Genomic DNA, 27,361 nt, shown 5'->3' with positions numbered 1-27,361 from the left:
TGACTTTTATATCAAATTGCAAAGTCGTTTGGTCTCTAACCAGGTTTGGATCATCTATTTCACTTAGCTGGGTTGCCAGATTTGATTAAACGCTGCTTCTGGATGATTATTCGAACGCTTAATGCAGAAATGCCCATGCTGTGGCTAAGCCATGAATATAAGTAAAGGGAAAGAGAGTGGAGGATGTGCTATTTGATAAAACATGTATGCAGTCCACATTATCTCGAACTTCAAATGGTGTTTTATGGTTAAAAGCTTGTTATTTATTCAGATCTACAGCAACTGTGTGAGATTCAGGTCATGCATTTCGTGGGTTATTTGGTCCGGATTTGTCTTCGATTCATAAAAATTCACAAACTGTGAGCTTTGTGAATGTTCCTGTGATGATCTTTGCCTCCAGAAGCATCCACTCTCCTAATAAATGTTTATTTGTTGGAACCATGATCATCATTGATGCCATTTTTAACTGCTGGTGTACTGTGTTTATTCTGAAGCTCAGAAATGCTCAAACTATAGTGCCCATGGGCCAAAGCTGTGCTGTGGTGACCTTTTATTTGGTTGCGATGCCATATATGAGAAAATATATTCTTAAAAAAGGGAAACAAAAAAAGGATATAAATGCCATTAGGAAAAACTTGTATACCGTCCCCATTTTCTCATACTGCAAATTTGTAAATTCAGCATTAAAAGCTATTTGGCCGCATCGATCGGCACAGTTCTGTAGCAGATGTGTGAGATTCAGGACATGCATTTTTTTGCTCACAGAAAAGATGTATTTTTTGTCAATTTGTTTCAAACCTGTTCGGATTTGGAAACTCTAACCTTTGAGAATGTTCATGTGAGGATCTTTTCCTCCAGCAGCATTCATTCTCTTCATTCATTAGATCATGAAAAAGTCTGGTGTATTTCTTATATCCTATAACTCAGAGATGCCCAAACAGGAGAGTGGACATTATTATAACAGCAAATGAGAACTAAATGTGGAATGGGATGTTATTAAAAAAATCACACACCAATTTTATGCTCAGGTGTATACAAGCTTTTGTCTATATAGTGCATAGATGTCCAAACTAGGGCCTGTGGTAACCTATGATTTGGTTCGCCATGCCAAATATATGAGACGAGGGAAAAAATTGAAAGGAAAAAAAAGTCATTTGGAAAAACTTTAGGCTTAGGATTAAGTTGGGCCTCACATTAGTTTTCTAAACACATTCCTATGTTGTCTGTTCGGTGTCTTTAGGATCTTCACGATGCGAATGCCAAAGGTATAAGGAACGTCTTTGTCTGTGCTCACACATCTCTGTTGTCTTCCTACCCAATCAGAAGGTTTTAGCTCAGGTTTTGTCCTTGTCTGTTGTCTGCATTAAAATGAAGACCGTTCGCTATGCTGTGTGACTCTTCCCTGATCAGAAAAGACACCACGGGCATGGTAGATCGCATGGGCACCGTCGCCTAAACCTCGCCAGGAATCCATTTTTGGTTTGGGCATGATAGAAATCTAACACTAAGGACCAGCTTTATGTGTCTTATTAGAGGTCATTTAAAAGCTGTAAATAAGTTTTGAAATCTATTTTGACAGTAAATTGGATTGTAAAATTGTGAACTTTGAACATTATTTACTTATATTAAAATATTTTGTAAGTCATAAATGAGAGGAACCGTGCCAACTTTAGTTTTGATATAAGGTTTGTTATAATTTATCGTTATTTTTAGCATTCGATCAAGTATTTGGCCCTCCATTGGAAAAAAAAATCTTCTCTGATCTAATGCTATTAGTTCTTTTAATCAATAAAATTCAATCCTTTAATTCATAATGTAATTATGCCAGATCCTGCGATACTATTCGAAGAAAAATTAGTCGTTTTCAACAATTTAACATGGGAAATAAAATTTTATAAGCAACTTTGGTGTTATTACTGACTTTTTAATAAAATACAAGGCCGTTTTATAAGGATATATACGGATACGACTATGATATTTCTTTTAGAAAAACAACAACAACAAATGTACAGGTTTTGAATTCAGGGCTTGCCGCTGTGGTGAAGTGGATTACAGGCAGATCTGGCAACCCGGCTGACAGTCAAGATGGCGAGCTCCTTGATGACAACATGCCATGTAGCGTGTTGCGCGAACCGAACCCCGCATGTCGTCTCCTGGGGCCGCAGAGATCTGATCGCCTTTGGCACTTGTAATTCAGTTGCTCTGTACGATCCTCAGGTAACTGACTTTAGTTTGTGTTTGTTTGTGACTTTATTTCTGTGCGGGGAGTCCTGGAAAATTAGCATGGAAGCTAATACTGCATGTAAACTTCTGATAGGAGGCTACAGAACAGGTTTATTATACATAAAGCACAATAATATCACAATCACACCCAAAACTCAGGTTTTCCTTCAACAACAATGTGATCTCAATATATTATATACACACAATATTTCCAAAAGTATTGGGTCACCTGACGTTACCTGCTCTATGTGGTTCTTTACAAAACTGTTACCACAAAACTGGAGGCACTCAATTGTACAGGACGTCTTTAGATGCGCTATAATACAATTTTGCTTGAACATGGAAACCCAAACCTGTTCCAGCATGGTAATGCCCCTGTGCACAAAGCGAGCTCCTTGGAGATCTGGTTTACATGCTTTGAAGAGGAAGATTTTGAGTGGTCTGCTGTAGAGCTCTGATCTCATCCCTACTGAACACCTTTGGGATGAATGTGAACTCTGACTGCACCCCAGGTCTCCTCACCTTCATCACTACCTGACTTTTATAATTCCCTTGTGACTGATCATGGTGGATTTTGGTGCTTGATTTGAGACTTGGTGCATAAGTGAAACAAATGTTTAGTGATTTAAAATGTTTTTTATTTTCTGGAGTTCCCAGAGGTACCAAGTGCTTGTTGGCTGCTTTTCCTTTATTCTTGAGCATTTTTCATTTTAAGGGAGGATTTTGTAATGAAAAAATGTCTGTAAATTTATTTATATATAATATTAATAATAATTTGGTAAAAGTAAAATCTTACTACCGTTACAGCACCCAGTTTGTTGCATAAAAACATACATGTCTGTCCAAACATATGACAGGAATAATTAATATTAATAGTAATAACAGATTAGCTCACGAACAGGTCCGGTAGTTTATTTTCAGAACATCACTAATTCATTCCTGTGGTGTGGACAGACAGCTAGTCTAGTCTAGTCTAATCAAGTCTAGTCTAGTCTAGTCAAGTCAAGTAGTCTAGTGTAGTGTAGTGTAGTCTTGTCAAGTCAAAAAGTCTAGTCTAGTATAGTGTAGTCTTGTCAAGTCAAGAAGTCTAGTCAAGTCTAGTAGTCTAGTCTAGTATAGTGTAGTCTTGTCAAGTCAAGAAGTCTAGTCTAGTCAAGTCACGTAGTCTAGTGTAGTGTAGTCTTGTCAAGAAGTCAAGTCAAGTAGTCTAATCTAGTCTAGTCAAGTAGTCTAGTCTAGTGGAGTGTAGTCTTGTCAAGTCAAGTAGTCTAGTCAAGTAGTCTAATCTAGTCTAGTCAAGTAGTCTAGTCTATTCTGGTTTAGTCAAGTCAAGTCTTTTATTGTCATTTCTATTATACACAGTGGTGCACAGTAAAAATGAGACAACGTTTGTCCAAAACCCTGGTGCTACACTAGACAACATAGAGCTACAACACACAGCATAAAGCTACATAACATAAAGCTAGATAAAGTGCATCAAAGGGCAACCTAGTGCAAACAGTGCAGACGAAAAACAGTACAGACAGACGGTACAGACAGACAGACAGACAGACAGACAAACAGTACAGACAGACAACACAAGACAGTGTGGGACAATACACATAACACAAGACAGCACCGACCAGTAAACCTACTGTATACTCTGAATATACAGTACTGTGCAAAGAGAACTATAAACACTATAACTGAGCGTAAATGTAAACAAACACAATGCAGTGCAAAAACAGCAGTAGCAGCAGTCAAGAGGTGCAAAAAAACAGCAATATGGTTAAGTATAAATAATAAATAAAGAAATCTTGTAGGTATGATTAGTGAAAAACTAACGTTTTGTTTATGACCCTGTTCTCCAGGAGGTGAAAGTTGTGCAGCTCCTGAATAAGCACAGTGGAAGAGTCAACACCGTGAGGTGGATTTACAGAGAGGACTGTGGTGAGCAGGACTATCGAAGTCCATCCTTCTATATGATTTGTTTGAACCGATTGTCCTTAATGAAGTTGTTTGGAATCAGAGAGTCGCTTTTCCAGCGCTCCCAATGTGTCCACTAAAATACAGCTCAGTGCAAAAAATGATTATCACAAGGTCATGTTACATGTGCTTATGGTGTTAATGGTATAAAAGGGAAACCTAAACATCCATATTAAGACTTCAATAAAACCTTATGGTAGGAAAATACTGTTTCTCATCATCTTGGTTGAAATACTTTAAAGCTCATTTTAACTCAACACCTTTTGATATTTTGAAATGTAGCATCCAAAAGATTTTAATGTTTCATAAGGTCAGAATGGAATTTAAATTTCTCCGCTCCTGCATTGAACTCGCTATGTATTTTGTAATGCTTTCAAAATCTATTCCATTGCGACGTTCAGAAACAGATCATCGGCATTTTAGCCACTTAGGAGCTTTATTTATGGTTAAAAACGACACCTCAGGTGCGGTTACTGAGCTCCGTACGATTTTTTTTTTTTCTTTCACCTCTGTACATTCTGCATAAATTGTTTATTTCATTATTACGCAGTTCTGTTAAAAAATCAACATGCTTATTTCCCGAATAATATTTGAAAAATGTACACATCTATACGGGTAATATTGTAAAATGAAATGTTAAGGAGTAGGAATTCCGGAAATCTGCAAATTTTTCTACGCTTCCCCGCAGCCCCTATGGTACCTCAGTAAATTCATCCAGACATTATCGGGTTCGTGTATGTTGATGTGTTAAGGATCTGCTCATTGAAAATGTTACAATGCCTCAAAAAAACAAACAAAAAAGATTTATTTTGATAAACGACATTTAAAGAATCAAGTCTGATTTTTCCATCACTAGTAGCTACTAAAAATGATTTTGTCGCCACCTACCTGTGGAAGAGATTGCACCAGGATGCATTATAGGATAAAGACAAGCTGATGACTTAAGTTTTTTTTGGAATGAAAATGAGGTCAGCAGTGCAAAGAAAGTCACTCACAGGCAGCAGATGTGTAATGACATCTTCAAAATGTCATTGGTGATGCTCATTGTGAGGTAAAATATAGTGGAGTACAAGTCTATCTATTGAATAATAAATGTAGTTGAGCAGAGAGGGAAAGTTTCTTTAATCTTTAAAACTCAGTAAAACTAGAAAGTAGCCAATGGTTGGTGCACAGACAATATAATTGATAAACCATTTTAGTGCATTGTGTATGTGTGTGTGTGTGTGTGTGTGTGTGTGTGTGTGTGTGTGTGTGTGTGTGTGTGAGAAAGTAAATGTTTTTGTACTAATTGTGATATAACAGGTCCAGAAACACTGCTGATATCTGGAGGATCCGACAGTAATATTATTGTATGGGAGGAGCAACATGGTCAGGTCTGTATCTTCTGTGTGATTTATATAAAAGTTTGTGATATCCCAGCTTTCCTTTTTTGTAATTTATAAATCACCTTTTGCTCCAGTTTGCTGCCTCCGCAGTGTGTTCAGGCCACTCAGGACCTGTTTGTTCAGTGGATGCTGTACCGCTGTCTTCCTCCGACTCGCTGCTCGTCTCTGCTTCATCAGACTCCACGGTTAAACTGTGGACGTACGGCGGTGAAAAAGGTGAGTGATGCTTTTTGCAACAATTATGCACCGTTAAGACAGACGTAACATGTAACATAGGTTTGAGATTTTGTGTGTTTCAAGTCTGCCCTCTACTGGTAGGTTATGAGAAATCAAGTATAAACATGTACCGTAATTTCCGGACTATTAAGCGCATATATATATATATATATATATATATATATATATATATATATATAATCTTTCAGGGTGACATTTTTGAAAGTTATATAATCTCTATTTAGAACCTGGTTACTACTCGGTCTGCGTGTCAATTGTCACTGATTGAAAGCCGGGTTTTTTTCAAAACCCAGTTTAGTCAAACGATAGTTTTTAATATGGATCCTATTAAATAAATAAAAAATCCATGGAAAATAGTATGGAAATGTATTACAATAACAAACAAATGTGCTAAATGAAACATATATGAATATATTAATTATGAAATATAATTATGTAATTAATAAATAGGACATAAATATGATATAGCGCTCTCCGTTGCTCTATATTACGTCTCACGTAGGGAAAAAAGAACGTGGCCTCAGTGATTCACATCTAGAGGGCACTCTCGTAATGACAGCGGCCCGGAAAAACTATCCGTATGAATTTTTGCTGATATTTCCATTAATTAACTATGCAGATAATTTATAATGCCTGTATCTTGTAGAAGGAGGCAAAGACAAGGCAACATTACAGAAATGAATCCTTAAAACAAAAAAATACTGTTATCAGCAGAAACCTGTAGCGGCATTTAAATGTATAAGCAGCTTGGCCGATGTGCCGCTCTGATGTCCTCAGACAAGAGACAGATACCCGAAGTGTATTTTATTAACAGCATGTTTTTCTGTTACATAGAAAGAATTTAATCCAAATTTGAGACATTCAGAGAGAAAGTAAAAAAAAAAAAGGCATCCGTGGACATCAAACGAATATTTGATATGCGTCGCACGCCGAAGGTGAGGCAGGGGGAAAAAAACCATCTCATCCGTGCCCCGTTTTAATACGTAATCAGAATGCATTCAACAGGCAGTGGTTTTTAAAATGCGTCGCAGCTGCGCGAGTTCATTCTCATCCACGGTGTGTTTATGACCTCTACCAGCCGAATGCCTCCAGACGTTATCTTTCGGGAGCGGCTTCATGATGGATGTCTCCTTAGCGCTGTTGCCAGGCAGCCGAGGTAAGCTGCACATGCCGTTCTTCTCCATCGCCTATGCGTTGACTGAATGTTACGGTCATACAAGCCCTTAAAAATATCGATTCAGTAACTCGCAAAAGTGAGTGCACCCCTCACATTTCAGCAACTTTTTTTTTTTTTGTATATCTTCTGAAGAGACGATACTGTAGAAATGAAACTTGGATATATTTTAGTCAATGTGTAGTTTGTGTGGCAGTACAGATTATCTGTCCTCAGTAATAACAGTGTGGGGGTGTACTCACTTTTGTGAGATACTGTATATACAGTACACACACTATATGGATAAAAATCGGGGAAACCTGAATTTTCCCACACTATGCGGTTCTTCCTTAAACTATTTCCACAATGTTGGAGGTACACAATTGTATAGAACGTCTTTGGATCGTTCACTTGAACTCGGAGGTCCAAACCTGTTCCAGCATGACCGTGTGCACAAAGCTACCATGCTACACATGGGTTGGAGTGGAAGATCTCCTGCTATAGGAGCAGGCTACCCTATTAAACACCTTTTGAGATGAATGTGAACATAGACAGGCCTTCTCACCTCACCTGCATTAGTAGCTGACTTTACTAACACCCTTGTGGATAAAAAAAAATTAAAAAAACTCAAATCTACACAAAATCTAGTGGAACATCATCTCAGAAGAGTGGAGGTTCCCATTTCAGGAAATGGGGATTTAATGTGGAATGGAATTAGGTGTCCACAATTTTGTGTCCAGATATTGTGTACGTCTTCTGTACTGCATGTCCGTTTCTATAGGTACACTATTTTGCCAAAAGTTTGCGGACACCTAGTCATAAGTACAGTATGTGCTTTTTGAGCATCGCATTCCACATTTAGTCTCAATTTGCTATTCTAATTCCCTCCAATCTTCTGGGAAGATGTTCCATGAGATTTTGTGGAGGTTTATTGAGCTACAAGGGTGTAGGTGATGTGAGGAGACCTGGAGTGCAGTCAGCGTTCACGCTCATCCTAAAGGCGTTCAATGTCATGCTGGAACAGGTTCGGGTCTGTTAGTTCACGTGAAGGGAACATTTCTTCACTTTTTAACAAAGAACCACGTACTGTATGGCTGGGAGTCCAAGTCAGGTGTCCCAATACTTTTGTCAGTATAGTGTAAGTTTACATAATCATAAATTTGGGATTTGTAAGGTAACTTTTTCTCATTTCTCGTTGCGTATTCAGTGCCCATCCTAGCGTGCGGTGGAGACGACAGCAAAGTCTATCTGTATGTGCAGATCAATGGACAGGTATGTGAGTTTTTCTATATCTTCTAAGATAAGATAAGAACTTTGTTTATTCTGAAGGAAACTCTTTCACCAGAGACAGCTTCACATTACAAGAGATATAAATATAAATAAAAAATAAATTAAATATTCTATATATACAAACTCTATTCAAAATTTATATAAAAAGCTGCCTTCAGAGACGAGGACATGGGGAAGGGGTCGCTCAGTGGTGAAGACACAGGACCTCTGATAGAAAGTTCATGAGTTCAAATCCCAGCACCATTGAATTGCCACTATTTGGCCCTTGAGCAAGGCCCTTAACCCTCAACTGCTCAGTTGTATAGAATAAAAAAATATATTATATAATAAATATACATTATAAGCAGTGAAGTGAAAAACACTGATTATCTCGTCATCATGGCACCTGTTAGTGGGTGGATATATTTATTAGGCCGAGGCTCATTGATGCACGTGTGGAGCGAAGGCTGGACCATGTGGTCCGATCCAACAGACGAGCTCCTGTAGATGAAACTGCTGAAGAAGTTCAGGCTCTTAATATTTGTTGGCTCAAAAGGAGGACCAAAACAATATTAGGCAGGTGGTCATAATGTTATGCCTGATTGCTGTAAGTCGAACTGGATGAGGGCTTCTGCCAATGCTGTAAATGTAATGTAAAAATAAAGGACATTATGCTGCCCCCTAGCAGTCCTGATGGCATTTCAAGAAAGCTTCAACTTTTATTGCTTGATTGCTTGATAAAACTAATAAATATAAATCTATTTACCCAGAAAAGAAAGTCTCTATTTTTGTTTTTTAAGCAACACAGGCTGTTTATGAATTCGGGTGCTCACCTGCTTATTTTTCAGTTTCAGAAAGTTCTCACACTTCAAGGCCATGAGGATTGGGTCCGGGTGTTGAATGGGCAGCAAAAGGTAAGAAGAATTTCTTTCCTGAAATGTTCCTCAAGCAAGTGTTAGCTGTTTTTGCATCTTTTCTCATAAGCCTGGAGCTTCTAGCTTCTTAACAGAGCTGGAAAAAGTCATAGATGTCTGTTTCAGTGAAAAACCTTTTATACCCAAACTTTCCTTTAATACTATTAATACCATGGACAGTTCCTAGGGGGACCTAGGGATGGTTTTTCACCTGAGGTAATCATTTTACTATCATTTTTCTAATTTGTTTTTTTTCTCAGATTCATTTAAAATATATATATTAAATGGGCAAAAGATTGTGGACACCAAAACACCAGATTGGAATGTGTTACTTAAACACCCTATTTGCTGTTATTGTAACCTTTACTCTTTTTAAAGATCCATAGCAGGAGATCCCTTGAGCAAGGCTCTTAATCCTCTTTTTTTTTCCTCAGCTGTATAACTGTCATATCTGTAAGTTGCTTTCTATAAGGGCAAATGCCATAAATATAATGGAAATGTGTTTGTTGCCAGATGAGGAGTTGCTGTTGGCCAGTTGCTCTCAGGACTGTCTGATCAGAGTGTGGCGGCTGGTGCTAAAATGCGACACACACTCCGAGGAGGCCGCAGAAGGAATTATTAGGATGAAGGAAGATGTGTTTGAGGTGAAGGGGAAAAGTAAGGCCTGATCCTGGTGGTCTTTCCATGGTGGAGATATTGTTTTGTGAGTGCTGTTTCACTGGGATTAACCCTTCTGTCCCCCTGACAGAGTACGCGGTGAGTCTTGAGACTGTGTTAGCTGGCCATGAGAACTGGGTGTATGGGATCCACTGGCAACCTTCATTTATGGACGGTAAATGCATTACAGGTAGGGTTGCAGAATTCCAGGAATTTTCAAGGCTGGAAACTTTTCATGGGAATTAACCGGATTATATGGGAATAAATTGAAACGGCCAAATTGCAGAGTAATTTGGGGTAAAACAGCCAGTTTCAGTTGAATTTCTACCCTGCACATTGATCAATCACAATTGGGTTATCATACAGAAGGAGAGTACTGTACAGAAATGGACAGAAGAACTATTTTTAACACTTTTTAAAGAAGTCGCTTATGCACATCGAGACTTCTCTATCTATAGAAATCTATAATTATTCTACTTGCATTTAAATGAAAATCAAGTCATTTTAAAAAATCTTCATTAATTTGCATGCATGTCGGCTTATGACCAAATAAAATGTTTATATTTATGTTTGTATATGATACAGTTTATATACATTTTTCTAGTTACTGAAATAAAACATTTCGAATAACTGTAATTCCCATAAATCACAATATATTCCTGGTGAGTTTACAACTTGGAATATTTCTAAAATTCCCCAGATAAAGTTCCCATGGAAATTTTCTGGAAAGTTCACGCCCCTTTGCACACTAATTACAGCTAATAATTGAAGTGACTATTGGATGTATTTGAATTCATTTTTTTGCTATTTGTCTCCCCCTGCAGGCGGCACAGTGGAACAGCCTCTGAGTCTGCTTTCTGCTTCTATGGACAAGACTATGATCCTCTGGGGGCCGGAGGAGGAGTCAGGGGTGTGGGTGGAGCAGGTCAGTTGATGTAGAGAGTATGTTTCCTGTGTGTGTGTGTGTGTGTGTGTAAGAGAGAGAAGCATACTTTTCATTCCTGTCACCACTTCAGACAGAGCTGCAGGACAGCTCTGACCCTACTATGGGTCACTGTCCTTTCTCAGTCCTCTATTCACGCGTCCTCTGGCTATCCTCCATGCCCGTCATGGAGGTCTTCAGAGCGCACAGCAGGCCAAGCAAATAGTGCGAGTGTGTTGTAGGAGCGGCGCCAGCTCATCCACTGCGCTTCATCCGCTCTGTCAGCTGGACAACATCTGCCTGTTCTTCTCGTCCTCTCTGAGCGTAAGCGTCACAGCTGGAGTAAAGGTTGGAGTGTTTTCCAGCTGGCAGAGAGCTGATGACAGGTGATGTCTTTCTGAAGAAAAGAAGAAGCCGAGTCTTCATTTACCGACAAGGTGCTGAGTGCACAGCCGGAGTGTAGAAAGACAGTTCTCAGTCACAGAATCAGTGCTGTCCAGAAGTACTGGAATGATTTTAGAGGATTAGGGGTGCGGTTTTATTACCACCATGATAATTTGAGAGATTTGAGTTATTTTTATGTAGGAAAAAAAAAGAAACAGTGAAGTGGCCCTTTGTAGTTTACAGACCAATCAGGTTCCCCCAAAGCTAATTTCTTTAACATAATTCTTGTTGTTTATTTTTGAAGAGCCACATCTAACTGTAAACTAAAAAGAAATAATAATAAATAACAGACAACATATATTATTAAAAGCACTACAAATAAAAATTCATAATAAAAATAATTCATAATAATTTAATTGATTAATTCATTTCAAAGCATAAATTCACAATGCTTGGGTTAAAAAAAAGACTGAAAAAAATATATACACACACACACGCAATATTAATAAATATTATAATACAGTCAGATAAAAGTAACACAACATTTTGGCCACCTGCCATATATTTTTTTGGTCCCCAATTGCTGCCTGAAGCATGGGGGCCAGGCAATGCTATCAAGTCCTTCATCCCCCCAAGAACTGCCTGCATTCTCTTTCCACATGAGGCTCTTAATTGTCTTGCAACAGGAGGAACCCAGGATACACTGCACCACAGTAGGGTCTGGCAATGGGTCCAAGGGTTTCATCCCGATACCTTATGGCACTCAGGGTGCCTTTGTCTACAATGTAGCGGTCTGTGCGTCCCCCAATAGATATGCCTCTCCAGACCACTACTGACCCATTGCCAGACCGGTCATGCTGAACGATTATACATGCAGCATAACGCTCTCCACGGCTTCTTCAGACCCTTTCACGTCTGTCACATGTCCTCAAAGAGAACCTGCTATTATCTGTGAAAAGCACAGAGCATGTCGGCCCCTTGGGCCACCTACATGAAGTCTGTTTTTGATTGTTTGGTTAGAGACATTGACACCAGTGGCCTGCTGGAGGTCATTGTGTAAAGCTCAGGCAGTGTTCATCCTGTTCTGCTCAAAGGAACAGATACTCGTCCTGCTGATGGGTTAAAGACCTTCTACGGCCCTGTCCAGCTCTCCTAGAGTAATTGCTTGTCTCCTGGAATCTCCTTCATGCTCTTGAGCCTGTGATGGGAGACATAGCAAACCTTCTGCCAATGGCTCGTATTGAGTTGGACTGCTTGTGCAACCTCTATAGGGTCCAGGTATTGCCTCATGCTATTAGAAGTGATGCTGACTCTAGCCAAAGGCAAAACTAGGGACCAGCAGTCAGAAAAGATAAAGGGGAAAAATGTCAGTGGCCTCCACCTGTAAACCCATACCACTCTGCCTGAACCCAAGAACTCAGAGTGGTCTCCATACCACTCTGTCCTCTACATCTGCCTCTTTCAACCCAACTACCTCTTTTCCTTCTTCCTGGTGGCTCCATCCTCAGCATTCTCCAACTGACATACCCCATGTCTCTCCTCTGCACATGTCCAAACCATCTCAATCTTGCCTCCCTCACCTTGTCTCCAAAATGTCTTACATGTGCTGTCCCTCTAATAAACTCATTTCTAATCCTGTCTATCCTCGTCACTTGGTTACAAAGCTAAAAAACGGTCCAATACCCCCTACCTCACCCCGTTCTTCCTCACGCTCCATCCGATCTTCAGTGGTCCAAGTTCTTGAGTGATCCAAATATCTCTGGGTACAAGAAAATGCTGTTTCAGACTGTTCTATGTTATGGATTAAAGTGGTGGAATGGATCTTTGACTTGATGTCGAAACCAAGAGGTTCTTAACTACACTGTTTGATTGGGGGGAAAAAAAAAATCCAAAAATTCTTTCTCCCAACTGAGTTTGAGAATGATGATAGTCTTAGCCTGTCTTCATAAACCAGCATTAGAATGAAGAGCTTCTTCCGTTAGAAATTTATTGATGGAGACTTAATCACTCCGGATAAGGGCTTCTACCAAATGCCATAAATGTATGTGTCTCGAATCAAGCCACAGCTCTACCTTTGTGTGTGGGATCGAACAGGAAACAGCAAACATTCATCATGTTCTAAATGAACACATTTAAAAAGCAGAGCGTCCTCCATAATGATTATCCTAATTGAACAAATTTAGTGGAGAGTTGGCTAGCAGTGGGGAGGCCAGACGCTGCTGAGTAAAGTAGGTCCTGTTTAATATGTCATGCTGACACTTATTGCTGAAGTACGGCATGGCAGAACCATAGAGAGGACATGTCACAGCTGAACCTTTAGCCGCATGCTAATTTATTTTCAGTTCAATTGGATTAGAGGCTGGTAAAGAGTTGTAACTCCTCGATGAAGAAGAAACGAGCTGAACTATGTCTGGATTGTTAACCTGACTAATGGGGGATCTGATTACGCACAACCGTTTACCATTTACACTGTAGGTGTATGCTTTTTAAATTCCAGTTAAGTGGAATTGAATTATGAACATGAGCCCAGATTGAATTCAGACATATTCCACTTTAATTTCTTCTAATACCAAGTAGCTTTCTTGTGCCCTGTAGTATGTTATGTGCCACATTTGTTGTTTTCTCTTTAAACAAGAGTGATTACACAATTTGCTTGCAGGCATCACATAATATATTCAAGGCAAAGTGGACAGAATTCCAAATCAGTTGTGTTTCTTCAAACCTGCTTGCAGTGCAGAGGTCTTTGTCTCTCAAAGACACATTTTATTCCCGTCATTAATTTGACCTTGTTTCTGGATAGCTCTTGGAAAGAAAAGGCGAAATGTCCACTAGAATTACTGAAAGATATTTTAAATATGTAAAAGTCTTTTTGATAATCTTGGAGGTGAAGATGCTGGATGTGGAGGTCCTGGGCTGGTTACTTGTGGTCTGCGGTTGTGAGGCCGGTTGGATTGATCTTCCACACCTGTGAAGTGGATGGATTATCTGGGTGAAGGAGAAGTGCTCACTAACACAGATTTAGACAGAGTTGTGAACAATATTTAAGAGAAATAGGCCTTTTGTGTACCTAGAAAAAGTCTTAGATCTTTGAGTTCAGCTCCTGAAAAATGGGCGCAAAAACAATTAGAATGTCGTGGAAAAGTTCATTTATTTCAGTAATTCAACTCAAATTGTGAAATTCATGTATTAAATAAATTGAATGCACACAGACTGGGGTAGTTTAAGCCTGTGTGAACTTTTCCATGACATTCTTATTTATTGAGATGCACACACACACACACACACACACACACACACACACACACACACACACACACACACACACATATTAAGGTTGTGCATCTCCATGACTGAGGCCGATGTGATTATATGATGCATTAAAGATACATATGACGCAGCTACCGATACGATTCACCCCCGTTACGATGCAGTCCTATTCGATTGGATCTAACACAGTGCGATTCAATGCAGTACGATGCAATGGGGGGAAAAATTATAATGCTCTGCAATTCAATATGTAACTAATAGTTTGCTTTTAGTTCTTGGGTTCAGGCAGACAGCAAATCATCAATGTACTCAAAGTGCATTCTGACTTCTAACGCATGGCCCCATTCACAAACAGGCCTTTGTATTTCAAAAGAAAAAGCTGAAATAAAACCAAGAGTTTGTTTTCCTGTTTTGTCTCCAGGAAGACGCATTTACTTTTACAATTAAGGCATTAAACAGATGCCCTTCTCCAGAGCTACGTGCAAGATGTAGACGTACAAGATGCAGCTCTACCTCTGCCATGTTAATAAATATTCTGTGTACATAGAAAATGCTGGATTCTTTTTGACCTGCATCTGTTGAGTTTTCTGCATTGTGCTGATTGGCTGAGTGAATAATGTGCAGGTGTAAAGGTGTTCCTATGACTGTTTTCAGTCAGGGTGTGTGGACATTTCCATGCATATAAAAATAAGAATTAAAAATCCTTTATATAACTCTGTTCACTTATAATAAAGGCCTATGGATTGGTGCTGAATTGAAGTAAACGTTCAAAAAAACACTATATAGTGTGCTTAAATATCAGCCACTCCAATAGATGACCTGCAATTTCTGTAACACTTTCTATTAAACAATATTGGACTCTCGACTTGAGCCAGGCTCTTAACCTTCCTTAGCTCAGATCGGTTATACGCCGATTTGCATAAACGTGTCGCTCAAACGAGTAAATGTAAATGCAGAACGGTCCTGTCACATCAACAAGGTCAGAGCAGGTTCATTTATTTCACCAGCCTACAGACTGAATCTACTCAGAGCCTATTGCATGTGGCATTAAATAAGTCTGTGAAGAAACCGCCTTTTTTTTTTTTTTGGCAGAATCAGATTTAATTATGAAACACGTCTTTTATCCTTGCTCTTTTTTTTTTGGTGTCTGGAATTCTTTCTAAATGCAAATCGGTCTGCATTAATGGAGCCGGGTTAACCTTGATGCCACGATCGCAGCGAATTATATTGTTCTATATGAAGTTAGAGCTGCTTTGCTTCACGCCTTGCTTTCTTCATTAATCTGAAGAGTGCGAGACGCACGCACATAGAGGCCGCGATGTTCTTTTTGGTATACATTAAGGCGCCATTTATAGCCAGCCTTTGCCGCCTTAAAATACATTAATCTATATTCTTATACGCGTCCAACCCGTGATTGTTTTCCAATCAGAGTTCTTAGTTTTAATGCGACACCGTGTATAGTGACTGTTCTCCAATTTCATTAACAGATTTAGTTTTTTTTTTCTTTTTTCCCCCTAATAGCTTCAGCTTTGCATAATGTGTGCTTTGGCCTGTCGGTTTGATTTATCTGGAGGCCTTATTGTGCACTTTGTAATCTTCTTTGATAATAGATGGCTAAACTTAGATGTCGCACAGCTGTAGACGTCTGCCCCGATTGGCCGAGATCCACAGCTGGTAAATAGTGGCCTCTGTAACCAGGGGATTCATGAGGGGCAGTGATTTAGACACCCATGCACACACTGCCATTTATTGGCACAGAGAGTGCACACTGGGAAGCCTTTCTGTCTCCTTTCTGCCTTCTTAATTGGCTACAGATGGGAATGAATTGGTAGAATCTTGATGACTTTCATTAATGGAGATTTTTCAGACAAGCTTGTGTGTGTTTGTGTGGGTGTTTTTTCCAGCTTGAACGCTTTGTAAGACACGTCCTGACATGATGGAGGCCTGAAAGATTTGACTGTGTATTGACTTTCTGACCAGTCAAAGAGAAATGGGACTGGCACTCTGCCTGTTAGAGATTGTGCGTGTTCCAAATAGGGTTATGAAAACCTGGGAATTTTCAAGGCTGGAAACCTTCCATTTAACGAATGAATGGAAATAATGTGGGAATTTACAAAATTGCAAGTTCACCTGTAACTGGGAACTGTGAAATGTAGATGAACAAAACAGATTTCATGCAACTTCAGTTAAATTTCTACCTACACTTTCATCAATCACATTCACACAGCATACTTACTGCAGGACTGCTGAGGCCACGCCCCCTACATGCACTGTGCGTTCCTCCATCACATAAAACACATAACTTGATTCCTGCATACAAAATTATATAAAAAATGTCCATTTTGGTGAGTATTCACGTAAATTATATAAATATTACGTACATTTAACTTTAAACCTTCCCCCTATGTTATTGTGCAACAGAATTATATTTAAAAATGAATTAAAATAGTCACTTTTTAGTTTGCATGTCAGCCTATGACCAAACGAAATGCTTATATTAAATGTTCTAACTGTTTTATATGGTACAGTTTATAAACATGTTAGTGTTAAGATGGGCCTCACACTGGTTCTCTAAACACATTCCTATGTTGTGTGTTTAGTGTTTTTAGGATTTTTACGATGCGAGTATGTATGGTATACTGAAAGTTTTTGTCTGGACTTACACATCTCTGGATACTATGTCTTCTAACCCAATCAGAAACAGTTTTAGCTCAGGTTTTTTCCAGTGTGTATATATACTTTTCTGTTATCTGCATTAAACTGATGAAGAACATATGCGCCATGCTGTGTGATTCTTCCCTGATCAGAAAAGGCACCACAGGCATCGTAGATCGCATGGGAAACAAAAATCTGGATACAAATCTAACAAGTTTCTCCCAATTTGTTTATTTCCAACTTGGAATATTTCCAGAATTCCCCAGATGAAGTTTAGAAAGTTCTCGGAAATTTTACGGAAATTTTCTGCCCTTTGCAACTCTAGATGTAACCACCGAATGTTCAGGATGTTGGCTAGGATTGTGCGATGATGAAATTATATCTAGATTTTTTTTTTTTTTTTTTTATTAATAGCGAAAAAATTAAACAATTCTACGATATTTATATGAAATGTTTTTTATATTTGTAATATTTTGTTTTACCTTTTATAGGCATTTTCTTTTTTTTACCATATATATTTTGAAAAGTGTGCATTATAAAGCCATTTTTTCTAAAAGTGTCATCTTTTGAGTCAAACTCTTACATTTAATCAGTCAATTCGAATAATTCGACATTTTGCTGTTACTAAGCAAATCAGTATCAACAAAGTTTATCTTTGCAGTACAGAGGAAACAGAAGCTGCAGCTGTGACTGTGGCAAAATCGAGCAAAAACAGGCAATGTGGTGTCTAAAACTTGTTTTAATATTAACTTCTTGTTTCGATATCTTGTTTGTAATCATGCTGATTTCCGAAGAAAAAAATGCCATTTCATGTGAGATTGATTAACGATATGAAGTGATATACGCATTTTTTGCCCCAATATCTTGAATTTTGTGCTCATTCTAAATGCATTTTGATATACTGAATCATCCAGGGAAAGAACGTGTTCTAAAATCGCACGTGTCCAACCTACTAGATTTCATCACATCATGTCTCCCTGCACTCTGTAGGTGTGTTTGGTTCGGGATTTGTGATGTGCTCCATAATGTCAAATCACACATCGTTAAAACTCACCACCTGTTTATTTGCTTGTGTCTCCAGGTGCGTGTCGGAGAGGTGGGAGGAAACACGCTTGGCTTCTTCGGCTGTCAAATGAGTCCCGACGGCTCCAAGATTCTTGCTCATGCCTTCCACGGAGCGCTGCACCTCTGGCAAAAAGACCCGGGCCAGCAGGTGAGTCCCACATCTCATCCATCAATCGTAAATCCTCTTTAACAGGGCATAACAGTTCAGTGCACCTGATTTTACTCTCCAAAGAGCCGAAACGGTTCGATTCTGTGTGAATAAATGGTATATACGATAGTTTACTTTTTATCACAGCAAGAACACTTCTTGGCGAGTTTTATAAAAGGCATTGCATTCAGTGGAATGTCTGAAGAAATGAACTGTCCGGATTCCAAGAGTCTGTAAGCTGTTATTCATGCTAAGGGAGGATTTTTTTATTTATTTTTTGTAAAGATAAAAGGGAACATCTGGACATTTCTAGATTTGCTGGGTCAAAATAAATCTCAGTACCATAACATTACCTAGTCTGTTGCATAGAAACAGAAAGGAACGTGCATTTGTCTCTCTCAAAAAGGATAAAATACCAGGTGTTTTCAAAATTTCCAGAGGTACTGTGTCGATGTGCAGTATGTGTGTGTGTTCAAATTCATTACTTTCCTTAAAATTCTACCGAAAATACCCCATAATGACAACATGAAGTTTGAAATCTTTGCAAATGTATTGAAAATAAAAAACGATATAAAATCACATGTACATAAGTATTCACAGCCTTTGCGCAATACTTTCTTAAAGCTCCTTTTGGCACCAATTACAGCCTCAAGTCTTTTGGCTTTGATGCTTGGTACACCTATTTTTGGGCAGTTTCTACCAAATCTTCTTTGAAGAACCTCTCAAGCTCTCAGGTTGGATGGGGAGCTTTGGGGCACAGCCATTTTCAGATCTGTCCAGAGATGTTCAATCAGGTTTAAGTCTGGGCTCTGGCATCGGGTTCTTGGCCACCTTCCTGACTAAGGTCCTCCTTCCCCGATCGCTCAGTTTGTCCGGGCGGCTCCGCTCTAGGAAGAGTCCTGGTGGTTCCAATGGTATCTTCAATGCTGCAAAAATCTTTCTATACCTTCCCCAGATCTGTGTCTCGAAACAATCATGTCTTGGAGGTCTACAAACAATTCCTTGGACTTCATAGCTTGGTCTTGTGCTCTGACATGCACTGTTTAATGTGGGACCTCATATAGGCAGGTTTGTGTCTTTCTAAATCATGTCCAATTCACTGAATTTACCACAGGTGGACTCCAATAGAGTTGTAGAAACATCTCAAGGATGATCAGTAAAAACAGGATGCACCTGAGTGTCAAGGCAAAGTATGTGAATACTTTTGTACATGTGATATGTATATATTTTGTGGTGACTCGCCGCTGCATCGGGCTGAACACAGACACAGGAAACTTGAATTGGGGTAAAGCGAAAGTAAAAATGATAGTGTTCTGGTGCCCAGGAATGGAGGTGTGGAGTGGCTGGAGCAGGAGATGCCTCCGGTCCCAACAGGCGGGCCGGTTCTGCCCGGGTCGCCATTGGGGCGTAGGGGTGAGGGACTACCTGGTGCAAGGCCAATGAGTCCACCACCTTTACGATTTGTTGCGAGTGTCTGGCGGGAATTCCTCTTCCGCATCTGCCGTCTTTGCCCGTAGTGAGAGAGGATAGGGGAGAGCGCCACCATTTGTCGGGAACCAAAGGTTCTCCTTCTCACCATCTTCCCGGCAGTCTTTTATTGGCACCTCCGGCTTTGAAGACAGTGAGGAGCCGCCACTCTAATTGCTTTCCAGCCGTGTCTCTTCAGGACGCTATGCCTCCTTGTCCTCCACGGTGGGCTGCGTCCTTCCATGACCTTCTGAGTTCAGAGCGCTTGCCCCTTCCGGTTGAAGAGGCCCATCATCAAAATATTTATATTTTAAAAAGTGTGGTGCATTAATTTTTTTTATTTATTTATTTTTTATAAAGTATTATTGTATATATTATTTATCCAAGTATGCGTTTTATTTAAAATTGTTTTTAAAATGTAAACTGTTTGTTAAAAAATGGTACTAATAAAAAACAGAGAGATTTTATGTTTTGCATTTCTCCTCTCTAATCGTACTGAAATTGCACCAAACTGTTATTTAAAAAAGTGTTACTCAATATTAATACTCAATAACTTATTTAGTTATTTAGTTATTTTCTGGAGTGTGTTTGAGTGCGCTATCTGAGTTGGTAGTGTTGCATGTTGTGTGCAGATTAAATGGAGTCCTGCGGTGGTGGTGTCTGCTCACTTTAATTCAGTGCAGGACCTGAGCTGGGATCCAGAGGGAGAATTTCTCCTCAGCGTGGGCTCCGACCAGACAACCAGAGTCTTCGCACCATGGAGGAGGAAAGACTGTTCCCAGGTTTTAGAAAATTCCGAAAATTACAAACCATATAGAAATGGCCTTCAGTGTCGCATAAAAGTTATGTAGCAAAACAACGTTACTTAGATTAGATCATTTGACTGGAGATAAGGGGCTCAAACCTGTTCTTGCATCACATGGTGCCTGGGCACAAAGCAAGCCCCATGGAGATATGGTTTGCCAAAGTCGGTGTGATGGAACTTGACTTTCACCTTTGTGATAAACTCTATAAGCCTCATCACCCAACATCAATGTAACGGTTTTACAGGTGAATGAACACAAATCTTCACAACCACAATCCAAAATCTAGCTGAGAACCATGAATTTCAGCGTCATTACCAGTGAGGTAATGGATGGACCTTCGGTGCCACACAGATAAGAATAGGTTTCGTTTTTAAGTCTGGTTCCGCTCAAAGTTTCTTCCTCATGCTCTCTCAGGGAGTTTTTACTTTGCCTCAGTCGCCACTGGTTTACTAATTAGGGATAAACTTACAGTTACAAGGAACAAACTTATAGGCAGTAAACTTCATTGTCTTTATACAACTTTATGATCTCTTTATTTCTGTAAAGCTGCTTTGAGACAATGTCCATTGTTAAAAGCGCTCCACAAATCAAAATGAAACGAATATAGTTAAGATTTCTAAGGTTTACACACACTCATTAGAATCACAACAGTTCGATGTTGAAATCATCCACTGAATTTTTGTCAAATAATTAGAAATGTAGACATAAGACAAAAGTATCAGCACTTTTCTTATGCAATTTTAAATCGATGTAATACGAGACCTGGACTTTGACTTAAACCCATATAGAGAAAGTTGTTTATATGCTGAAAATGTAATAAACAGTGATTCGATTGAAGAAAAATTGCTTTTTTTTTTTTTTTTACCCGTTGTATGCAGGTTACCTGGCACGAGATCTCCAGGCCTCAGATCCACGGCTATGACATGCAGTGCCTGGCTATGGTGGGCAGATTCCAGTTTGTCTCTGGAGCTGACGAAAAAGTGCTGCGTGTGTTTAAGGCTCCGCGAAACTTTGTGGAAAACCTTGCCAACATCGTCGGCACTTCCATGGAGAAACTTTTGGCTTCACATGTACGTATTAGAAATTTAGTTGGTCTCTGAAGTATCATTGCAGTTAGGCTGTCTTACATTGGTCCACTGTGTTAATTACACTTATTTCTCTATTATTTCTTTAATATTGTGCATTCTAAGGGTTTCTGTTGTGCTTTTTAATACTTTGCAACTTTGTTAGTTACAACCCCAATTTAAAGAAAAACTGTGCAAAATGTAAATGAAAACAGAATGCAATGATTTGCAAATCTAACAAATACATATTCTATTCACAATAAAACTAAACAAAAAACCCCATTAAATATTTGAAGAGAATATATACCATTTTAAGGGGGAAAAATAAAAGGTCATTTAAAATGTTATGGCTGCAATAAGTCTCAAAAAGTTGGGACAGGTCCATGATTACCACTGAGTAGCATCTTCTGTCTGTATATACAGTATCTGAGAACTGAGGTGACCTTTTGGGAGAGGAATGTTGTTCCATATGTGTCTGATACAGCATTCTAGATGCTTAACAGTTTGTTGGGTGTCTTTTATTGTATTTTTTGTTTCATGATGCAACCACATGTTTTCAAATGCTGAAAGGTCTAGACTGCAGGCAGTTCAGCACCCAGACTCTTCTACTACGAACCATGCTTTTGTATTAGATGCAGTACAAACATGGCAAAAGTACACACATTCTTCACTCAAGTACAGATACACGTGTTTTAAACCACTGGTAAAAGTAAAAGTACTATCTACACTTTTTCATTCAAGTTAAAGTAAAGAAGATTGGGCTCTGACATGTACTTAAGTAAAAAGTAGCTATTACTATTTCTTGTTTTAGTGTCACATCATTTTAATATATTATTATAAAAGAAATTTACATTTTGTTACCTAGTGAATGTATGCAGGCTGAACAACCACCATATAGAACACAAGCAGAGAAAAGATGATGATCAAGAAGGTCTTTGTTCTCAGTCATTGTTACGTTATTGCTGATAACAAGCTGAATGGTCCCTTTCCTCTTTAGTCCAGAGGACATGGTGTCCATGATATCCAAAAAGTAATTACAATTTTGATTCGTCTGACCACTTAACAGTTTTCCACTTTGCCTCAGTACATTTTAAATGAGCTTTGGCCCAGAGAGAATAGCAGCATTTCTGCCTCATGTTCACGCATGCCTTCTTCTTTTCATGATAAAGATTTAAACTGCATTTATAGGTTTATGATATTCGCAAAACTTTGTATTCTGTTTTTATTGACATTTTAAACAGTATCCTACATTTTTTTAGAACTGGGATTGTATTTATGTACACAGAAAAGTTCACAATCTATTTGCATTATAATGTTGTGTTATAGACTTAGTTTATTTGACCAAAAGAGTGCCTGAATATGATATATATTAACAGAGCTGTAATCCCAGGGCAAAAAGAACCAGCTGTGAATAATTACTGCTTATTTCAGGATGTTGTAGGTCTACCAGAAGGAGCCAGCACACCAGCACTCGGTCTCTCTAATAAGGCTGTGTTTCAAGGTACACGCTTGCATGCATTTGGTGTTTCTGCTGTGTAAAGCCTCTGAGAGAACAATTGCTATAGTATTGCTTTAGTTACACTGGTCTGTTGTTCTTTGACTGACAGGCGATTTGACGATTAAGAGCACCCAAGAGGAGGGGCAGGATATCAACAGGGTGTCTGACCAGTACAAGGAGTCTTACTTTCATCCTCTCAGTTTAACAGGTACGTTATTTTACACCTCCTGGACTAAATAGAGGCTTCATGCCGATATAATATATGGACAAAGATTTGGGGACACCTGACCATTAGATTGGTATGTGCTTCTTTTTAAACATACCTTTCCACATTTAGTCCCTTTGTAGCCGTTATTATAACCTCCACTTTACTGGAGAGATGTTCCACTTGTGGAGATTTGTGTTTATTGTGATGTAGGTGAGGTGAGGAGGTCTGGGGTGCAGTCAGTGTTCACATTCATCCTAATAGAGTTGAGGTCTATAGTAGGCCACTTCAACCCATATCTTCATGGAGCTCACTTTGTGCACTGCCATTTGTCTTGATGGAACAAGTTTGAGTCTTCTAGTTCTGTCCTATACAATTGTTTGCCTCTAAATGTGTGGGAACTGTTTGTAGAAGAACCAGATATAACTGGAAAATCAGATGTTGCAATGCTTTTGTTTATATAATGCATATATAAGGCTTGAAAAGTGTGTGTTGTTTAAATAATTATTAGTGTCATTCCTCAATAAAATTGGGCAAAATAACATGGTAGAATACACATAGATTTTGCACTTTTAACATTGTCTTAAAGCGGCTTCACAAAAAAAAAAAAAAAGGTTACAAATATGAACATTAAATTCAATAAATTCAAACTATAAATTAGTATGAGATAAGAAAGAAACCTTGAGAGGACCCAGCCTCAAAAGAGAACCCATTCTCATCTAGGTGACAGGCCATCCATTTGCACACAAATGTTTATTTCAGACTCATTCTCTGTCGTTCTCTCTGGGTCAGTGCTCTTGCTATAGAGACCCCCTTGCTGTTCTAATTGGCTGAAAGTTAAAATGATAGAATGGATTGGGGGGGGTCACGTTCCAAAACCGCCCGTGATTAATGGACGCCACCCCAAAAATGCTTTATGTATACGGTACTGTACTGTATTAACATTTTATAATTACCAATTATATTTTTATTAAGAAATGTCATTATTTCAACATAAAACTCTGTAAAAACGGTCAGCCAAACTTATTAGTTATGTGATTCTGCGATGAACCGGGGACCGAGATTCGAGAATTACTGTATCTCATAATGACGTCATAGAGCGTTAAGCCTTCATTAATGTTGCTACATTTCACAGTAATAGCGATCATGTAATAGGGAGGTGCATCTCTGAGGCCGATGCGAGTGGCATGTTAAAGCATAGCCAACGTTACGAAACATTAAAGATACATATGAAGCAGCTACCGATACGATTCACCCGTATTACAATGCAGTGCGATCCGTTTTCGATTTGATTCAACGCCAATACAATTCAACACGATGCGATTCAATGGAAAAAATATGATTGTATGCACTTCGAAAGTACAGTCGAATGGTTCATAAAACCAGATGTTCTTTCCCTGTTCTGTCTCCACGAAGATGCAGCTCTACCTCTGCCATGTTAATCTGTATTCTATGTGACTATTTCGTAGTGTTGTGATGCGTCATATTCGCGTAGCAGCAGTGGTGCTCAGAAAACGTGCTAGAGAAACAGTTTAGCGAGGAGAAATCGATCAACATATCAAATAGTGGTCACAAATTATTGGTCACTTTCTTACTAACAAAAGTATAGCACATCTACTAATAATTATATATAAATGTAAAAAAAAAATTGTCGATGAGAATATGTTAAGAAAACGATTCGCGATACAAATGCCACACTTTTTCTTTCACTAGATGACTTTTCTTTAATCTTACCATCTCTTTTGGATAAATCCACTGAAATATACATTGTAATGCTGCACTTTTTTATTAGCAGGAATTATTACAGCTCTGAAAGGAAAAAAATTATCAACGTGGACAAAAACATCACTTTTAACCGTAGCGGTTTACCGTGACGGCTCTTTAGTATCCCAAGGCGTCTTAATCGTGGATGTTGTGCACCTTCGTTCTTCATGGAGACGGAGCTGATTTATGTGCTGGAACAATAGTCTGCATCAGTGGTCTGGAATTTAGAGTTTTGTCAGGTCTCGAGTATTTCGAATTATTGGCCTTGAACACACTATACCGCACCTCTAATGTTAATGATTTGTTCGGTTGCTAAATCTCCCTAACGTCATGACGTAGCGTATCACTGAAATAGATCTATGAGCTCATCACAGATCACGTGCCGTGCTCTGTAGAGGCCTCAGGACCCGTTCGGGAACGAGACAGTGACGGCTGACGTTTTTTTTTTTGACAAGACATTATTATGAACTGCCTTCCTGTGTTCATATAATGAATCAGACAGCTGTGGACAGCTGTTATTACTGGAACAGACAATCCGAGGAGGGAGTGTGTGTTTGCACGTGGATGCGATTGTACCAGGAGGAGGGGTTTGTGTCTTTCTCTCGCTCCAGGCGAATAAGCCGACGCTGTCAAAGTGATTGAAAAAGCTGCTTAATCTGAAATTGTAATTAGAACGAAGGCTTATATAATTGCAATGTTAAAATATTGATGACTTTGGGCTACGGGGAGAGCGCAATGAGGCAGACCTCGAGTTGTTAACAGAGTAATGTGATTCTCTTTCTCTTCCTGTCTCTTCAAACCCCCCCCACCCCCACCCACAGCATTCTCATACACTCTATCTGTCTTTCCTTCTGGAGGGGCAAAAAATAATTAGAGGAAAGAAATATATATATAAAAAATATATATATATACATATATGAACTTTTATCAAGATGCGATTGATGCAGTGCGCATTTCTGTTTGACCATTTTTACCAAAAATCACAGAATAAAAAAATTTATATATATCAATAAATGAATCTAAAAGAGGCGAAATTACGACCGTCAACGCAACACATTCATTCTTGACATCGTTTCTTTACTCGGATATACAAAAATGAAATTAAATAACTTTGTGTTTTTTTTTTATTTGTTCGCTAAACATTTGTTTTATTGTAAATATTTATTGTAACTATATTTGTTTTTATTGCCAAGTCTTAAATCAAGCAGCGAAATCCACCATGATGCGCACATCCGGCAAGTAAAACCGTCCGTGTGGAAACATAGCAAAAGTTCAGTTTGCCGTCCTGTTGATTTACGGAATTTAAAACACCGTAATTACTTTGAAACATTTACAAGAATATCTAGTCTACATGCTTTATGTTGAGTTTGGGTTCACTAATAATAAACAAACATTTAAAAAGGCATCTATATTTGTCCATGCCCATATTGATTTGAGTATAAAAAATGGTAAAAGTTATTAAAATGAGTGCTGTTACGCTACTAAAACGGTACCAAACTGTACCAAACTTTTCTGGTAAAGGGCTTTCGGTTTGGTGCACATGTGTACCGAATGCAATCCTTTTTATGTGCGGAACATCGAAAAAGTTTGTTTAGTCTCCGCCTCACTCTTGAGCGCAGTGTCACTGATTGTTTATTATCATTATTAAATGCCAGGGGTATAAATACGAAACTAGAGTTAGCGCAGTGTCACTGTGGCTACTCGCTCTATACCGTAAATACGATTTGTAATGCTAAATATAAGAAAAATGTAAAAAACTTTTGTTTTGCACATGTATAAAATCATGAATGAATGAAGGATGGAAGGAATGAACGCATTTGTTAAAGTCTGCTGAAATAAGTAGAACAGTTATGTAGAACATGTTTATAGAAATTTAAATGTAAACACACACATTTATATAGACATCTGTATTACTCAATTGGGATCTATTATTTAACCAAGCAGGCATTTATTAAAAAACTTCTGCAAAATACGCCGAAGTTAAGAATATGTAAAAGGAGGGAGAGAAGGAACAAGGAAGAAAGAGAGAGAAAGGAAGAAAAGGAATGGCAAGCTTAACTTAAAAAATAACCACAACCTAAATGAGAATAATCAAGAAATTAAAATTCACCTTAATAAAGGGGCTCGAGCTTAATCACGCATTTAAATGGTCTTTTAAACGGTTACTTGCGTTGGCTTTTGCTGAACAACAGTCCAGACGCGGTAGACAAAAATATATTCTTGAAGAGTCCGTTAGGAGGCAGTTAGAAGTTCTTCCAGGTTCTCCTGAAGATCAAAGTGGGAGAAGATCTTGAGGGTAAAGCTTGCAGGAAG

The 27,361-nt window shown here is 38.7% G+C and overlaps 1 protein-coding gene and 1 long non-coding RNA gene across 2 annotated transcripts in view; one reads left to right on the top strand and one right to left on the bottom strand.

Moving 5' to 3' along the window:
• The first annotated feature begins 2,025 nt into the window (after positions 1-2,025).
• The window catches only part of elp2 (elongator acetyltransferase complex subunit 2), a 40,735-nt gene continuing 15,399 nt past the window's right edge, over positions 2,026-27,361 (top strand). The window contains 16 exon segments of the mRNA XM_046835593.1: positions 2,026-2,217; positions 4,074-4,152; positions 5,491-5,561; positions 5,648-5,789; positions 6,889-6,966; positions 8,171-8,235; positions 9,081-9,120; positions 9,123-9,146; positions 9,660-9,803; positions 9,895-9,993; positions 10,628-10,728; positions 18,113-18,244; positions 20,344-20,493; positions 21,396-21,587; positions 23,013-23,082; positions 23,189-23,287. Coding sequence (XP_046691549.1) covers positions 2,086-2,217; positions 4,074-4,152; positions 5,491-5,561; positions 5,648-5,789; positions 6,889-6,966; positions 8,171-8,235; positions 9,081-9,120; positions 9,123-9,146; positions 9,660-9,803; positions 9,895-9,993; positions 10,628-10,728; positions 18,113-18,244; positions 20,344-20,493; positions 21,396-21,587; positions 23,013-23,082; positions 23,189-23,287 — 1,618 coding nt within the window. The 5' untranslated portion in view covers positions 2,026-2,085.
• LOC124376482 lies at positions 13,804-18,191 on the bottom strand. The gene is made up of 3 exons (XR_006923841.1): positions 18,086-18,191; positions 16,613-16,686; positions 13,804-14,074 (listed from the first exon to the last, which is right to left on the bottom strand). It is a non-coding gene; the product is annotated as an uncharacterized LOC124376482 (long non-coding RNA).

The sequence above is a fragment of the Silurus meridionalis genome, chromosome 22 (assembly GCF_014805685.1).
Source record: "Silurus meridionalis isolate SWU-2019-XX chromosome 22, ASM1480568v1, whole genome shotgun sequence".
NCBI lineage: Eukaryota > Metazoa > Chordata > Actinopteri > Siluriformes > Siluridae > Silurus > Silurus meridionalis.
The sequence above is the reverse complement of the archived record's forward strand: the minus strand, read 5'-3'. Positions and strand labels throughout refer to the sequence as shown.